Below are 19,089 nucleotides of genomic sequence, written 5' to 3' on the forward strand. Positions count from 1 at the left end.
TATTGTTCCTGCTCCCAGATAGCTCTCCTCACATTTGGATTCTATGTGCTCTCTCAGGAAACAGTACAATCACCTTTATAGCCACCCAGGCCTAGGTCTGTACAGGGAGTGAATAGTTCCTGCAATCCCCAGTAACAAATCAGTACTCAGCAAACACTACAAGAGCCAAACTCCTAATCATCTAAAGGTCTCTCCATTCCCCATCTCAGCTTAATCAGCCCTGACTTTCTCATCTGTAGCCAGATAATCTTTCTCAACTATAAATGTATTATTATTATTATTATTATTATTATTACTATTATTATTGGTTTTTCAAGACAGAGTTTCTCTGTGTAGCCCTGGTTGTCCTGGAACTCACTCTATAGACCAGGCTGGCCTTGAATTCAGAGATTTGCATACCTCTACTTCCTGAATGCTGAGATTAAAGGTGTATGACACCACCACCCAGCTTTTTCTTCTTTTTTCCATAATTAATATTTAAAATTTCACAGGCCAGGCCATTATCAAGCCAACACAGGGTAAAGGCACCTGCCACCCTGACCTGAGTCTGGTTCAGAGAGCTTGTATGGGGATGCAGACTCTGACCTCTACATGTAAGCAAAGCAAAAAAATTAAAAATGTTTTAAAAAGAAAAACAACCAAAACAAAAAACCCTCAAACCAACCAAATGCAGTTTACAAAATTAAAATGGATAAGTGGACTTCAAGAGACATTATATAAGACAATGGAAAATAACCTTAATGTTGAACTGGATGAATAAGCAAAAGGCAGCATATCTGTACAATGTACAATTAGCCAGGGGAAAAAAAATGAAGTCGTGACACATACCACCCATGGCTTTACCTTTGGGAAACAAACCAACCAACAACAAACAAACAACATGCTAAGTGAAGAAAAACAAAGACAAAAGGCCAGTGATGAATGAATACTTGGAATTCCAGCACAGCCAAACCTAACGATCCAGAAAGCAGATTACAGACTGCAGAGGTTAGGAGGGACGTGACTAGGAGGGAGTTACCTGCTAATAGGTTCAAAGTTTCCTCATGGGGCGATAAGAGCTGTCCATCAGCCTGTGGTGATCGCTGCACAGCCACATGAACAAACTAGACAGCACTGATCTGTTCACGTTGGAATTACAGCTCAATAAACTCTTAAATTCCTTCCCCTCCTCTCTTTTCCCTTTCTCATTCCTCTCCTCCATTGTTCTCTTTTGGGACAGAGTCACTATTTAGCTGGCATCAAATACATAATTTCCCGGCCTCAACCAACCAAGTACTTGGATTACAGGTGTGTACCATCATGCCTAGCCAAAGCCACTTTCCAGGTGGTTCATTCTCCCTTTCTCCCTCCCTCCCTTCCCTCCCTCCCTCCTTCCCTCTTTCTCTCTCTCTCTGAAAAGCTCTTAACCTTATCATGAGGGAGTAAAGTTCTCCTAGTAATAAGGCTTTGCTTTCTCTGAACCAAAGGTTGTTGGTTTTAACACCAGTTGTTAGGTCTGTTCTAAACACATACCTGCTTCAACTTTGATTTTAAAAGGTAGTGCAAGTCCATGATTAAGAATATCTGTAATACATAGGGTCTGATCTTTGAACACTGGCTCCAGCAATTGACAAATTAGACTAATAATTGTGTTCTGCTTTGGTCTGCACAATTGGGAAAAAAGATAGGGCAGAAGAGACAGCTCAGGGTTAAGAGCACTGGCAGCTCTCCTAGAGTTCCTGAGCTTGGTTCCCAGCACTCATATTAAGGACGCTCATAACAGAATCACTCCAGCTCCAGGAGATCTGACCCCTTTGGCTTCCATGGGCACCTGCACTCACATGCACAGACAACATACACCTACATATAATTAAAAACAATAAAAGTCTTTAAAAAGAAAAACTTAATGTGGTGTGAACAGAAAAAGCTGAAGTTTAATGATCTAGAGTTCCTGGGAGTACTTTTGCTCAGCTAGGACAGAAATCAGAAACAGGGAAAATGCAGCTCCCTTCATTTCTGAGCTCAGACCCGACATCAGTGGCAGTGGTTACTTTAGTGACCCGTGGAACAGAAACAGCAGCCATGACAGCCAGAGCAAGGCCTCTTTCAGGGTTGACAGGATGACAGTCTCCAGGTAACACAGTGGCAGTGATTTCCAGAGGTGGCAGGAAGGGCACAGGGAACAAAGAGAAGACACTAAAGCTTACCACCCGCAGACAATACTGGTTACCAGCTGACCCTGGCCTCTGCCCAACCCTGAGCTGCTGCTTTGCAGGACAGTTTTTCAGGACAGTTGCCATTGCACTGATGACAAGGGTTTAAAAGCCTGTCAATCAAGCAGCTGAGTTACTCATTTTAACCAACTCCTGACAGCTTTAGTCATTTAAGAAGTATTTATAACCAACATCCAGAAAAATTAATCATCTTCTCCAGTAAACTTTAGGCAGTACTTAACTCTCAGCTAATGTCCTTAGGAGAAGAAAACAAAAAAGATATTCCCAAGAGTATCCACAACACATAAGAATACAAAAATATTAGTTGTATTAAAATATGATAAATTTTCATCCAACCACTTGACAAAAGTTACTAAATTCCTAATATGTGGGAAAAGCCACAGTATAAAGCATACAGAAAAACAAAACAACAACAGCCAGAGAGCGCTGCCGGGGGTAAGAATGTAGAATGTATGCTGTTTTATGTTGTTTTTATTTTGACATCTAGCGTGGCTATTGCAGAACTCATTCTGTTTCATTCTACAGAAAACAGAGGTGACCATATTGTGTTCTGACGGTCGTAAATCTTTTTTTTTAATTCTCTCTCTCTCTCTCTCTCTCTCTCTCTCAATGCTATTCTGCCTAGAAAGAAGTTATACAAGCATATTTAAATTTCTGCTATTTAAAAGAAAAAAGGCTATCTTTACCCAGAGATAACGCTAGAAAAGTCAATTTGCCTGTGAGAACTAGCAGTGAGCTGCAGAAGTAGGGCTGTATCTGGGAAGGATGCGGCCAGCAGACGCTGCCCTCAAACACACAAAGGACAGAGATTTGGAGGCAGCGCAGCTACTCACAGGTGAGTTCTGAGGTCAAGCTCAAGGAAGAGAACGGTGCTGCTGCCTTGCCTCCCTGGAGGTAATAAAAGGAAGAGAACGGTGCTGCTGCCTTGCCTCCCTAGAGGTAATAACATCGAAGGAAGAAAAGAAACCCATCACAAGGAAAGCAGGCTACAGAAGGAAACCGAGGTAAGGGGTAGCCACATGGAACCACATGGAAGCACGGGGTAGAGCCCTGAAGTGGATCTGGCTCCCACTGACAAGCCCCCCTTCCTTAATCCCTCTAGTAGTTGAGAATCCACCACTTTTCACAGAGACCTGCTGGGGGGCGGGCACAAATGCCAGAAGGCATGTGGTGAGGGATATACAGACGTGCTGGCAATAGTTTAGTCTTCGTGAGCTTCATCTCAGGCCCTGTTTTCATTTGGGAATGGGTTCCTTCAGTGACATTACTGGATCGACGGTTGTTAGGGATTAGTTGATACTCTGCAGTGGGGATATGCTGAGCCATCAGTCAGCGTTACACATTGGATATGGTTTGTTTTCGCCCAGACTCGTGCTGAATTTTATTTCCAGTGTGGTAGTTTTGAGAGGAGTTATAGATAATCTTAACTGTCAACATGACTAGATTTTCTGATGTGTCTATGAAGATGCTTCAAGAAAGGTTTAATTGAAGAGGAAAGACCTAACCTAGATATACATGGCTCTATCTCCTGGGCTGGGGTCTAAGATGACTACACGAAAGCAAGGTGAAGAATGGCATTCATCCTTCTCTGCTTCCAGACTACAGGGTGAGCCTGCTGCATGCCCACTCCGTGCCTCCGTGCCTCCGTGCCATGTTGTGATGGATGAGGCCTCTGTGGGTTTCAGAATCACCTCACAAACCACATGAACACGGATCTCAGTCATGGGGATGGTTTATTCACCATATGCCCAGGACAGATCCATCAGGGCCATGGTCCAGACTTGGGAGCTGAACCCTGACATTGAGTTATGATCCTACAGGGCTTTTAAGCCTAAAATTCACAAACATCTGTGCCAAGGTATTCCACCAATCATGATTTAGGGATAGGAGACTTCCTTTGGAACATGTCTTTGTTGTACACTTATCCTGCTCCCACAGTTTGGGCTATTCAACTATGGGAGGGGACTTGCTTTGTTTAACATTCATGTCTTAACTTGCCAACTAGAATGTCAGTTACCCGTGTACATGTCTCTTTCTACCAAGTATGGTGTCAGTTCCCATGGAAGTCTTGGAAACTTAAATTTTACTAGACCCTCAATCAAACTGGAAGTCTTGCTCCAAATACTTTGTTATATTGGTGCAGGTGTTTCTCTTATGTTGGGGTCCATCCTAGGGGCAGCTCATAAAAGCAAATACCATAAAAGCTCATACACAAGTATAGGAAGTGCTGCTGGGTGGTTGGTTTGGGGCCAAGCTTATTGTGGCTAACTATACAAAGCAGTTCTAACTGACTTTTATTGTGAATGATTTCCAAAAACACCACAGTACAGAACATCCTAGTAACAGCATATGAGAAAGTTTCCTTAGGACACTAGTAATAGCATAAAATGGCATGCTAGACAGGTAATTGTTACCTAGGCCTTAACAGTTCATCTAGGTCTCAATACGCTCAAAACTATGAGTCAAAATAAATCTTTCCTTTCTTAAGTGTTTATTGAATATTTTGATATAGCTATGAGAAAAGTATTGAATACTGGAAGTAAGACATTTTTGCTGTGATTAGGAGGGGTACTACCCTCATGAGTGCATGAGTACTGTCTCGTAGGCTCTCTCTTGCTCAGGACTAAATGAACAACGGCGGCAGGCTCCTCTTATAAAGGGAAGCTGGCACCTCCGCTCACTCTCACTTGTGTGTTCTCACACGAGATCATTCCTTTTTCTATTCCACTATGAACAGAAGCTGCAGTAACCCTCAAGACACTGTTACTTGACTTTAGATTTGTAGCATCTTGAACTAGCAGCTCAAATAATCCTTTCTCTTTCTGAATTACCCAGAGTGAGGACAACAGAAAACAGTTTAAGAGGTCTAGAATTTGTTTTTTCAATGTTGATGACTTACAGAAAAGTACTACTCTCTGAACACAAGGCAGTGCAAAGTCACAGACCTGGAGTCTTCATATCTATTCAAAAAAAGAAAAAACAAACAAAACAAAAACAAAAACAAAAACAAACCCTGTGCAAGTAGCATTATACTTCATGTGTTTTTCCCCTTAGGCTCTTAACTAAACACTGGATAGAATCCTATTGTCAGTACATAATATTTCTAGCTGGCAGAAAATCAATAAATATGAGACTATATAAATAACAATTTAATTATTTAAAACCAATTTGATTTTAGGTATATATTTGTAATGTCGTGCTCTACTCCTCAGAAAATATACATTTTTCTATGTCCTTCAAATAGATTAAATTTAGACAAGAAAACTCTAGATTAAATTGTCTTTACTTTGACTAAGCTATAAGAAAGGGCAAATTCATACCTTTAAACCCAATCAGGGTAGGGTAAAGTTAAAGAATTTTACTCAAGAAATAAGGAAGGAAAACAAATTATAATTTTCTTTAAAAAAGAATAAAGGTAGAAATAAATTAAGAAACAGTTTAGGCTGGGTGTTGTTGCTTCACACCTTTAATCCCAGCACTTAGGAGGTAGAGGCCAGTCAGGTCTACAGAACCAGTTTCAGGACAGCCAAGGCTACACAGAGAAAGCCTATCTCTAGAGAGGCAAAAAAAGGTTACAAGTGGAACTTGTACAGTAATCGAACTGGTTTACTATATTTATGGATTGTGGCCACACATACTACATTATTTTATACAGAAAGATAAAATATTATAATTCTGTCAACTTAGTTTTGTATGCATACCTAGGTATATACCAACTGAGAAAAATGTTGGCAGATTTTTCTCCAGGTGGTAGGATTAAAGGCAATGATTGTCTTTTTTCTATACTTTTCTACATTTTACTAAGTCTTCCATAATGAATATGTAATCATTTGACTAGAAAAAATACTGACAATGCCTGAGAGATGAGTTTAAGGAAAGACTTGAAGGTCATGGGGAGCTGGAGAGCTCAGTGTTTGGAACACTTATTGTTCCTGCAGAGGACACAGCACTACTCCCAGCATCCACATGGCTGCTCACAACCATGTGACTCCAGTTCCAGGGCACCTGATGATCTTTTTTAGCATCTGTGGGCACCAGACACACATGTGGTGCAGCTATACACATGTGGGCAAAACATTCATACATATAAAATGTGTGTGTTTTTTTAAAAGACGTCCATCTGGGTGAGTAAACATTTTTTAAAATAAGTAATGAATAATCTTTAAACAAAAGAGAACATTCCTATTTTACAAGGTGACTTAATGCAAAGTTTCACTTATCAACATACAATTCAAATGAACACCTGGGTCATAACCACTAATGCTTCCATTCCTTCAATAAAATGCCTGTGAATTCACAACACAAACAAAGATACAATCTCCTCATACAATCTACCACTGAAACAGAAGACAGCTTAGTATAGAACTGGACAGCAACTGATGAACCCCAAAACAAAGGAAGCAACAGTAGAAATTTCTCCAGGAGCTCACAGCATAAACTGCTTTTTGAATCACTGACAGCCATCAAATAAAGAGGGAGAAAGCTTTCCCCCTTCCTCTCCCCCAGCAGTTTCTCAAGTCACAGAACCAGAGCTGGAAAGACAGGAACAAGGAACCAGCATGCACTCTGTGAGGCAGATGACTATCTCACAGTCACCACCAATAATCCTGTATCACACAACAACGTTCCAGCCAAATCAAAGAGTTATTTTAAAAATGAAAGCCATGATCACTTATTTAATCTTGGACTCTATGCTAAAAAACATTCAGGAAATGATTAACAGATTTGAATGACATAATTTAGTACCAAGTTTTGGCAAGGACTCAAGGATGCAAGTACTCTCATGAACTGGTGGGAACAAATTGGCATATTATTTCTGGCAGGCAATTTGGTTAAATGTGTTGAAGGTCATTAAAATGTTTATACTCTTTGACTCACTAAGTCAACGTCTAGGAATTTCTCCTGAAGAAATAATCAGAGATATATAAAAATTTACTTTTAATATTCTAAGACCAGAAAGAACATAAACAACCAATAATATACACATAGCAATAACAGTGTCTTAGTGAATATAAAACAGCTGCATGATTAAAAACTCACTGGCATTGAAAGCAACATTTTAAAAAGCCAGTGCTAGAATATGCTCAGAAAGTATTAAATGCATCCAAAACTCCATCAATATATACAGGATGGTTCTACCTTTTATTTTATTCTATTTTTGTATGGTGCTAGGGATCAAATCTAAAGCCTCAAGGAGGCTATGAAAGTATTCTACCACCAAGACACATCCCACCCCGGCGGTCTTCATCACTACACCATACCAGCTTATGTAATTCACGATCTTTCCATTAATCTTTTATCTATCTGTATAGAAATCTGGGTGGTTTTTTACTCTGGAATCTCCCAGGGCTAACCTGCTTAAATTCTAATAGAATTTCAAACCAGAGTGCTTGGATTCAGAAATACAGTTGAACAATTAGTTCTCTTTGGTTCACAATGCTAATCTCGGAGAGAAATGTCAACTATCTTCTTACCTTAGCTAGCAGGCTGGAAACATGTTTGATTTCACCATTTGCCTTTAGTAATTCTTGTCTGAGCTCTGTGCAAGATAACTGCAACTGATCTTTCTCAGCTCGAGCCATTTTCAGCATTTCCTGAACCTCGAAGTTCTCTGCTGTCTGCCCCACCGTACTGCTGGCCTCTATGGCTTTTTGCTTATCGGCCTCCAAATGAGCCTTCAAGGACCCATTCTCCATTTTCAAGCCTTCCAAGGTAACTCTACATTCCTCCAAAGTTTTGGCCATCATGCTATTATTACACCGTTCGTGTTCTAGGAACCCATTCAGCTTTTCATTTTCTTCCTTCAGGTGCTTAATCATGTCTATAGCTCCTTGGTTTTCTTCCTCGACCTTCCGTAGGCTACAGGTCAACTGCTGCTGAATGTTGAGCAGCTTCTCTCTCTCAAAGCGGCTCTTCTCAAGAATATCTGTGCACTTCTGCTCCAGCTCAAGGATTTTTCCTCCTTGGGCACTAGGTTCCTCATTCTTCACTCGCTCTTGTAAAAGGTTGATCAGTTTCTCATTTTCCTGACTCAGCTGTTCTGCCCTCTCTCGGTGCTGGTGGAAGGAGGTCTCCAAAATTGTCTTCTCGTCCACTAGCTTCTCATTCTCGGCTGTCAGTTCCTGCACCATCTGCTGCTGGTCTGATAATTCCTGCAGAGTAGCCTGCAGCTCTTCTGCAGTGCTGTGCTGATTCTCCTCCATCTTCTGTATCTTCTCAGTGAGAGATGCCAAGGACAGCTCACTTGCATTGTTTGGAGAGCTCCCAGTAGGGGAGCCCTTGGAACTCTTAAAAGGGTTGCTGGTGGCTGACAGGGGCCGAGATGGGGTGTCTGCAGTGATATGCTCAAAATCTGAGGCATCCGGTGACAGAGAGGCTTTGGTGACATCACTGCTTGAAGACCCTGATGTCCGCAACGCACTCCCATGTGTGCTTCTTCTGTACTCATCCGTTTCACTGGACAACTCATTTCCAACTGGGCTTCCAAAGCTGGACTCATGGGTTATAGATGTTGGGCAGCTGCTGTCACCAGTGTGACTTGCTGCCCCTTCTGAATTTGGTGACTGCTCAAGGTAAGTCAGTTTCTCCTTCAAGGCCCTGTTTTCTTCCTCTAGGTCAGCGAGTTCTTTCTGAAAGGTCTTGTTCTTCTCCTCCAGGGTTCTTATCAAAGGCTCTGTGTCACCTACTGGGGCTGATATTCCCTCTGCAGTTGGATCTGAAGCACTGGTGTCCTCAGTGCTCAGGGCCCACCTCTCTTTACATTTTTTTAGTTCACTTCGAAGTCTGTTGATTTCACTGTCTTTGGTTTTGGCTTCTGCCAGAAGTTCCCGTACCTGGGACTCGAGCACAGCCTTCTCTGCACCTTCATGCTCTTGCTTAGGTTTTGCAGCAGTGGTCCTTAGATGCTTGGTAGGAGTGGGATTGCAGGAGGAAGTTGGGCTAGAGCCCAACTTCTTTGAGCTGGAGGGACCACGTGGCACAGACCTCTCTCTGGAGATAGTTACTGAGAGTTCCCGTGGAGCTGGAATGCCTGTCCGTTTAGTTGTTGGAATAGTCCCTAAAGACAAAAGATGAAGGAAAAATTGAAACAAAAAAGAAAGAAAATGTTTTTATAATGAAACTCAAATGTCTTCCAAATATGGCATAGGGGATGCTATGGCTGTCACCCTTCATTCAATTCTTCCTCCTCTAGGTATCTTCTTAGTGAGAGATGCCAAGGACAGCTCATTTGCATTGTCTGGGAGCTCCCAGTAGGGAAGCCCTTGGAGCTCTTAAAAGGTTGCTAGTGGCTGACAGTGGCTGAGAAGGGGTGTTTGCAGTGATATGCTCAGGATCTGAGGTGTTCTGAATAGGGTTTCTGTACCTCTTCCCAAGGGCTTGTGTACTAAGGAAAGCAGACTCAGCTTGAGCAATCCAGACAATCCTATCCCCTGAGAACACATAACTCAATTAAGATCTATGGACACAACCAGGAACCCAAAGTTGCCACAACCAGGAACCCAAAGTTGCCACACTAGGCTGGGAACGAAGGCTGGAGAACTGCTTAACTGTCATCAGAGAAGCTTCTTGTAGTGGATGGCAATTAACAAAGAGATCTACAACTAGACAGTGTGCAGAGAGTGAGGAACTTTGGAGCACTCAGCGTTATAAGGTATGTCTTTATTAAACCCCTTCCTTGAAGGCTAATTGATGTATTTGGAAGAGGAGGTAGAAAGATTTTAATAGCCCGAAGTGGTAGATAACTACAAGAAAAAGGTGTTTCTATACAGAACAGGACTAATAGACATATGGCCTCACAGAGACTGTGGCAGCATACATATGTCCTGCACAGACTCAAACCAGACCAAAGCCCAGCTCTGAGAAGGAGAAGTCAGCCCAGAGTCCTACCCCAATCGGAAAACTATTTGCAACGAATTCCTTCTGGGAAAGAAAAATTAGTAGTTTTCTCCAATGTAATATCATAAGGCATGCCCCTGAATAGTTGGCACAAACAAAATGAACTCCATACTTTTTCATGCACATTTTCTTTAGTTATTATTGACTTTTTAAAGTTTGCTCATCTATTATGATTTCGATTTTTTATTTGTTGAGAGGGATCTAGAAGAGCTGGAGAGGGTAAAGAATATGATCAAAATATACTGTATGGAAAAATACTTTCATCTGTTTTTTAAAAAAAATCTATAAATACTAGAAAAAATGGAGTGGAGTGCAAGAGCGGGTTGTTAAGTATCACTAGCATCAGGAGAAAAGCACACGGCTGGCAACCACCCTGATATTCTGTAAGAAAGTAAGACTCTGTCTGTGGAACAGAAAGAAGGAACCCAAATTGTTAATACCATCTCATCAACCCTGGAGTTTGGCCTATTGCTAGACTTGCAGTTATAGCAGCTGAGTTATACACATTTCCTATAATTTACTCTGAATTAGGTTGTCTATAACTTGCAGCTTAATACAGCTATACAGATAATGTTGAGAACTAAATAAAATGCAAGTTTATTTACATTTCCCAATACCATAACTGAGTGCAACTTTGAGATAAGAAGAGGGGCTTGGGAATATAGCTGATATTGTCTAGTATGTCCAGGGTCCTAGATTCCACCTTCAATGAGGAAGAGCAGGTGCAGGAAGGGAAGACTCTGAGGAGGAATTAGAAAACAAAGTTGGTACTTAGGAGGCAGAGGCAGGTTGATCTCTTTCCCCAAGTTAAGCCTGGTATACAAAGTGAGTTCCAGGAGCCAGGGCTACACAGAAAAACACTGTCACAAAACAAAACAAAACAGAATTGGTTGCCAGGCAGGGGGGCCCACCTTTAATCCCAGCACTTGGGAGGCAGAGGCAGGCGGATTTCTGAGTTTGAGGCCAGCCTGGTCTACAGAGTGAATTCCAGGACAGTCAGGACTATACAGAGAAACCCTGTCTCAAACAAACAAACAAACAAACAAACAAACTGGTCTACAGAATGAGTTCCAGGACAGCCAGGGCTACACAGAGAAACCCTGTCTTAAAACAAACAAACAGAATTCGTATGTGCCTTTGTATTTATAGAGAAACAATAACAAATGGGATAAGGATGAAGAATAACTACAAACGTTAAAGAGATTGGTAAAACAGGGACATGATATAGAATTTATATATTATTATGAGAAATATAAGTATGGGAATTTTTTCATTTTACTATATTATATAGATAATGCCAATATATCTAGGGGTAAAATCATTTTATAGTTCACAGAAAAGCCAGGAGTTGGTGGTACATGCCTTTAATTCCAGCACTTAGGAGGCAGAGGCAGATGAAACTCTGTGGGTTGGGGCCAGCCTGGTCTACAAAGCAAGCTCCAGGAGAGCCAGAGCCACAGGGAAAAACCCTGTCAGGAAAAACAAAATAAAATGGTTTATACAGGGATCACAGGGAAATGAAAACTCTGGCCTTAAACTTACTTAAAAACTATAAAGACTGAAAGAGTCTGGGCTATGGCCTGCTCTCTAACTAGGAGGGATCCTGGAGATGAGCCATTTCTCCCTCTCTAAAGTGTAGGACTGGGATGTAGAATGCACACTTGGCTGGTCACAGTCTAGTGTTAAGAAATTCTCAGTCCAACCTGGCCAAGACTGCCAAAAGAGGGAGCAGCAGCTGACCTCAACCCAGCAATGACAGCAGTAATAGCAGCCACTAGTAAGTCCTGCAGAAGCTCAGCCACATGACTGCACAGAAATGCTGGTTCTTTAATTTTTAAATTATGTTAGAGATAGAGAGATGGGTGAGCACTTGCTGCTCTTGCAGAGGACCCAGGTTCAGCTCACAATACCCACATGATGGCTCACGACTATCTATAATTCCAGTTCCAGGACATCTTGACACCCTCTTCTAACTTCTGCAGGCAGAGCAAGCACTAGGCCCTCATGTGATGCACACTCATGAACATAAAATAAGTAAATCTAAGCAAATTGTACTCCTGAGCACTGTGCACTGTGGCAGACTTCTAAAAGTTGTACACATCTAGTTACCTTGCTTGCATCACACTAAATTACTCAATAAAGAAAAGGTTTAATTATTCTTATAAAATGAAGATTGCAACCACTCGGCAATAAAATGTTTTGTAACACCAATCCTCTGGAATGAGGTCATCTTGGAGAGGACCAGGCTAAAAGCCGGAAGATCACTGGCGCTTCATAGTCACTGTGCCCGTCCAACAAGCAAAGCTGCAGGTATCGGATCAGCACAGCAGCATTTGCCATTCCTCAAATATCACTTAAATGAGCCTCCTCTTCCTTCCTCCCTCCACTCTCTCCACCTTTAGTCATTTGTTGCTTTTTCCTTCCTTTTGCTGCCAAAGTTTCGTCTGTTCTCCTTATAATTATTACCTGTGCCTTGTATAAACCACTCAATGTTTTTTAGCAGCAAACCAAAGTTTATTTATGGAATAAATAAATGTGTTGTGAAACATACAGTGCAAACATTTGTTGCATCTATTTCTTTCCCTTGTTAAAACTAGACTGCTCTTTCTCCGAGGCTTTATGCATCTCTGTATCCCCTCTATTCTGTCTGTCTAAGGACTTTCAATCATATTTAAACTCTCCCCTTTTCTTTTTGCAACCAACCAGTTGGCCAGCAAATCTTTTAACATTTCATAAATGTTCCTGTATTTTTCTTTTCCTTTTGTTTTGGTCTGAACCTAGAATATTCTATCTAAATTTCTGAGACCACTTTTTCTCAGGACTTCCTGACTCCAGCCACCCATATAGACCTTTGGGACAGACTGAACAATCAGTTAAGCAGCATATCCTCATTTCTGTCACAGAATCTGTGTTTCTTTCTGACATTTTGTTTTTTGTTTTGTTTTGTTTTTTTTCTGATAGGGTCTTATTATGTACCGATAGCTGGCTAGAACTCTCTATGTAACCCAGGCTGGCCCCAAATTCATCTGCCTGCCTCTGACCCCCAGTTTTGGGATTAAAGGCATATACCACTATGCCAGTCAGAGTCTGTTTCTAATCAAAGACTGTGCTAACATAAGAATTCTTCTTGTCCTGATCATTGTACTCAGCCTCTCGCACTTCTCCTTGACTCTCAACACACCCAGGTAACACTAGTCAATATCCTCAATGTTATATATGGGCAAGGACTCTCCAGCGCAGCTACTTTGGGGTACCAACATTCCCCACAGTAGTCACCCACCCACACTCAGTATGCTCAATAAACTCATCTAGGGTGAACGCTGATGAAATTGAACTTTGGTTTGTCTTTGTGACCTTATAGGAGGGGACATACACTGCTTAGCTTTTCTTCCCTGCTTGGGAAAAATCTTTTAAAACAAATAGTAAATTCACTTGTTAATGCTATTATGTCTTGTGGTATTCAGAATGGGAGCCAGTAAATAAAAGAAAATGTTAAAAGGATGTAAAAATGAAAACTGTTTTACTAAAAAAGGAATTTACATATATATGTATACATACATACATATACACATATATGACAAGATGATTATATGTTTCCAGAATGAAACTATAAAGTTTACATAAATTATGAGGGTCTGAGTAACTTATTTAAAGTACATAAAGAATAAAACTTAGAAATGCTATATATGGTTATTAAAATTTCAAAAATCAATAATTAAAAGGACTGGCTAAAATGTGTATGTCTAATCAGAGTTTATTTAGAAATGGTTGGTTATTGAAATATATTCAGTAGTTAAATGTACTAGACTAGTCTAACCCATCTTCTGGCTGTTCAGTAACCAGTCTTAGAGGCTATGCTAATGTGGACAGAAGGACTAAAAAGGAGAACAGTTTCCCCTTGCTCCCAAGGTCAAAGAGGTTCTAGGGGACTGTGAGACATCTCTTGAAATTTCCTATAACTGTGGAAACATTTATTCTCTAGTTCAGGGAAGTTTTGTACTCTAACCAGCATCAAGTCTACAAAGAAGGTCAATATGGAGGAAAAGTTTCCTCACTGCCTCCAAGGAAAGCCACAGTCAGATCAAGCAAGGCCTTTGACTTTTCTTCATAAATATGGAACTGGTAAAGAAAGGTTAGAGGGGCTGGGCACTGCTCTCGAGCCAAGTGACCCCTGAGGATTTAGATCCTTGACAATCTAACAGGGAAAATTAATTTTGACCACCTGCATTTAAATACTCAGCAGTAAAGAATGACCAAAGACTATGAAGATTGTCCCCAAACACAAGACATACAATTACATGAGAAGTTAATTAGGCAACTATATTTCACTAATTATTTGATTCTTAATTTTAAAACAAAACAAAAACCAACCAAACAAAAATGTTGTTCAGATATAAGACTTCAGACCTAGGCTCACTGCGGCACCTGTCCATAGCCAGGGAAGACTGCTCCACTGTTGTTTATAATTTATAGCCTGATCCCAGTTCTAGCCTGTGCCTGCTTCTGCTTCCCATCTGACTCTGTTACATAACTAGCTGAAAGGTCTTGCATCAAGGTGAGTCCCAACCACTTTGCCTTCCCTGCCATGGAACTATAGGATAATGGTAAACCCTTCCTCTCAGTTCTTCTTTTAGGAAGTTGGTCAAGGTAGCAAAAAAAAGTGACTAGTAGAAAACTGGTGCTGAGAAGGAGGGTCATTGCCATGATAAACCTGACCACGTCGTTTGAAAGCTTTTCGAACTGGGTTATGGAAGATATGTGGAAGAGTTTGGAATGGCAGGCTAGTGAGAAGCTTTACCATCAGGTCATCGATTAATGGATGATTTTAATGGAAGTTTAGATTACCAATATCTAAAGAAATGCAGAAAGTCAACTATTTCATGTTTCAGAGGTGAACATGGATTCTGATAGGACCTGGACTAGAAAGTCATTCTGGCAAACAATATGGCTGCATTCTGCCTGAGTCCTACAAATTTGAGTAAAACTGATTTCAAAATATATGAACTAATTTGTTTGGTGGGAGATATTTTCAGAGAGCACAGCATTCAGACTATAGCATAGCTATTGCTCACTGCATTTACCCAGATGTACAGAGAGTAGAAAGTAGAGAGGAAAGCACTGAAAGGTCAGGAGAGGGAGTTATAGACAAAGAGGATATCTTGTTTAAGATAAAGCACCTGTGTGCTGGGACAAAAGGGGAAGAGCCTGACCTCACCCATTGAGAGCTCTAGGGCATAATGTAAATTCATTTGAGAGTGCCTAGAAAGAGCCTTCAGGATTCCTAGGTGAAAAATGTCTGCCTAGGGAAGTGTTTCATCAGGTTTAGCCATGAAGGCAGAACCTACTGAGAACCAAGGAAGACAGACTACATCCTAAGCTTTAAGCAGAACTTGACATTATCCAAGTGGTGCTGGTTTTGCAGAAATGCAAAATGCAAGAAAGAGGCTTCTGTTGAGATTCTGGAAAGTTGCTGAGGCAGGTAATGTGCAGTAGGGTCAAATCCCCTTCGTGGGAGCTCGGAAACAAGCTGTGAGTGAAGCTGGGAAGGTGAAGCTAAAGTCACAAAAGTTGTATAAATTCCAGGATGTTGTAAATGCCATGAAAGTGGGAAATTCACCAAGGAAAGCCAGGCTAAGATAAAGGCCATATGACACCCCCCACACCTCCACAACTTGAAGAGATGGAGCCCCAAGGATGCCATTACAAATCTCAGATACAAGAGAAAAGCCACAAAGGTTTGGGGTCTTTTTTTGATCCTGTCTTTACTTGCTAAGCCCTGGCCCCCAACCCTGATTACTTCCTTTTAAATAGGAGTGTTTACCCACTGTATTTTAAGCTAGCTGTGTGCCTATGGGGGCCAGAGGTGTAGTGCTATAGTTTACATGAAAAATGCCTCCCACATTTTGTCATGTGCTTGAACACGAGGTCCCCAGCTGGTGGTTCTGCTTTGAGAGATTGTGGAACCTTTAATAGGAATAGCTCGGTAGAAGTCGGTCACTAGGGAACATTTATGAGTTATATAGCCAGTGCTGATTTGGCCTGGCCCTTCTTTCTCCTGACTTTCCCTCTTCCCATCTGCTGTGACATTATCACCAATCCCAAGGTCAGATGCCAAGGCTAGAACTAAAATAAATCCTTTTTCTCTCACGCTGCTTTTTCCCCCAAGTAAATCTTAAAAAAGTAACAACAACAAAGATGAAAAAAAGTGAAGCACAAAGAGTTAAATCCTCATCTATAACAAGAAAAAAGTTATAAATGTGAAACTCTAACAATAGCAATGTCAAGAGAAGATGAGCCACAGCCAGAGATAATATTTGCAAATGGCATCTGATAAAGAACGGTTATTCACTGTATATAAAGAATTCTCAAGACCACGAGGGAAGAGGAACCACGAGCACGTGGCCAGGAGAAACAGCAAGTGTCTGGGTACACCACTGGGGAGTCAGCCAGGCCTGCAGTTAAGAGTAAACTAGGGGTTACCCCCAGTAATTGTCAACGCCAAGTAAAAGAACCATAGTCTGAGTCTCAAAAAATAAAAAATTTTCTCGAAGCTTAATAATGAGAAAATGGCTGCTTAAAAATGCATATAAGTTCTGAATAGATACCTCACCAAACAAGATACACAGGTGAAAACTGGCATCTAAAAGGTTCTACAGAGCATCATTAGGGGATGGCAGACTACAACAGTAAAGGCTGAGCATGGGTGCTCACACCTGTGATCTCAGCAACTGGGGCGCTGACAGGAGGCCTGCCTAGTGTTTGAAGATAGCCTAGAGTACATGTGAGACCCTGCCTTAAAAACAAAACAAAAAACCCAAACAACAGCGTGATGCCCTTATAAACATATCACAATGTTTTCACAGTCTCAGTGAATGCACCAAATGCTGGCAAGTTTCTTTTCTGTTATGATAAAACACCCCGATGTAAAGCACTTAAAGGAGAAGGGGCTTATTTTCCGCTCACAACTATAGGTTACAGTCCATCCTTGTGGGGAAGCCAAGGCAGGAACTTGAAACAGCTAGTCATATCCACAGTCGAGAGCAGCAAGAATGAATGAAGACTCCTGGTGTTCAGCCCTTCTCTGCACTTATACACCAAGACTCAACCTGAGAATGCTGGAACACAATAAAAACAACCCCCATAAACATGCCCAGTGGAGCTAGACAATTCTTCATTAGATTCTCTATGGTTGCTTGTTTATTTGGTTTTTGAGACAGGGTTTCTCTGTGTAATAAGCCTTGGCTGTCCTGGACTTGCTTTGTAGACCCTTGAACTAACGGAGATACGCCTGCCTCTGCCTCCTGAGTACTGGGATTAAAGGGTGGTCTTTAATTGCCTTTAGTACCTTCCAGCACTCAGGAGGCAGGGGCAAGCAGATCCCCATGAGTCTGAGGTTAGCCTGCTCTACAGAGTGAATTCCAGGATAGTTTACAGTCAAGGCTATATTTGATTACAAGAGAAACTCTGTCATGGGGTGGGGGTGGGGTGGGGGGGAGCGCCACAGGACTCCTTTTTGGTGATTCTAGACTGTGTTACTTGACAAAAGAGGCCATCACAGTGTGGAAACAATAGGAACTCTCATTGCTGGTGGAATTTAAATGTTATATTAACAGCAAAAGACATTTTAGTAGTTTTTTTTACACACTGTATTAAACCAAATACTTACATTACCCAATACACTCCTTGTTTAAGCAAATAAGCTGAAATGTTATACCCACACAAACACTTATTCAACAGCAGTTCTCAACCTGTGAGTCACAACTCCTTTCAGGGTCAAACAACACTTTCAGAGGGGTCACCTAAGACCACCAGAAAACACAAATACTTAAATTATGATTCATAACAGCAGTGAAATTACAGTTTTGAAGTAGCAACAAAAATAATTTTATGGCTGGGGGTCACAACATGAAGAACTGTATTAAAGGGTTGCAGCATTGGGAAGGTTGAGAATCTCTGTCATACATATTTTTAGTTGTTTATTCATAACAACCAAAACTGGGAAGCAACCAAAATATCCTTTAGTGGGTAACTGTATGTTAAGGAGTACTATATAATGCCTTAAAAAAATGCCACTGAGCTATGTTAGTCAGCTGTCAGTGTAACAAATTCCTAAGATAATCAACTTATTAAAAATGAGAATTTTTATGGCTTAGCTTTTGAAGCTTCAGACTATGAGAGGTTAGCCCCATTGGATTTTGGCTTATGTAACCATATATATCTCAGGCAAAAACATTCACCTTATAGCCAGAAACAAGTGGAAGGGTTGAAGAGCAGAGTTCCACAATTTTTTCAGGGCTCACCCTATGGCCTAAAGTCCTTGGACCGGGCCCTGCCCTTCAGTTTCCATCACCACTCTACTAAGTTAGGGATTGGGCCTTTAATGTGGAATTTAAAGGAACACTTATCCAAACATGAAACAGAAGTCAAGAAAAGACAGAGGAGAACTTGTAAGGACGCATTAGTGAGTAAATGGAGCTGATCTGGTAAGGCTGTGTTGCCATATTTGGCATTCTAGAAAACACAAAACTACTATAACAGTTAAAAAAAAAAAAAAAAGGTCAGTTGGGGCTTAGGAGAAAGAACAAACAGGCAATGTACAGAAACTGTTCTGTACAATTCTAAAATAATGGATATATGTTATTCTACATTTGTCCAAGAATATGCAGCACCAAAGTTGAACCCTGGTACAAACTGTAGGACTCTGAGTGATACTGATGAACCAACATAAGCTACCTAATACAAACATGCCAGTCCAGTAAGGGTTGTTTTTAATGGGAGACTGTATACATATGTGAGCAGGAGGTGTTGTGCTTAAAACCTAGAAAATAAAATTATGTACACATTTATTTACTGCATTATTTTAAGGGAGACACTCATATTCCATAGCACATATGTGGAGGTCAAAAGACAAACTTTAAGGAGTCATTTCTCTCCTTCAACTAAGACTTAAAAGGGTAAGAGTGTGTATCAGGATCAAATT

The 19,089-nt window shown here is 41.0% G+C and overlaps 1 protein-coding gene across 8 annotated transcripts in view; it reads right to left on the reverse strand.

Moving 5' to 3' along the window:
* The window catches only part of Specc1 (sperm antigen with calponin homology and coiled-coil domains 1), a 271,073-nt gene that overhangs the window by 101,386 nt on the left and 150,598 nt on the right, over window positions 1-19,089 (reverse strand). For all 8 annotated transcript variants that reach the window (XM_052196809.1, XM_052196813.1, XM_052196811.1 and 5 more), the window contains one exon: window positions 7,688-9,270. In XM_052196809.1, the coding sequence (XP_052052769.1) occupies window positions 7,688-9,270 (1,583 nt within the window). The remainder of the gene's footprint in view (window positions 1-7,687; window positions 9,271-19,089) is intronic.

The sequence above is a fragment of the Apodemus sylvaticus genome, chromosome 10 (genome assembly GCF_947179515.1).
Source record: "Apodemus sylvaticus chromosome 10, mApoSyl1.1, whole genome shotgun sequence".
Classification (NCBI taxonomy): domain Eukaryota; kingdom Metazoa; phylum Chordata; class Mammalia; order Rodentia; family Muridae; genus Apodemus; species Apodemus sylvaticus.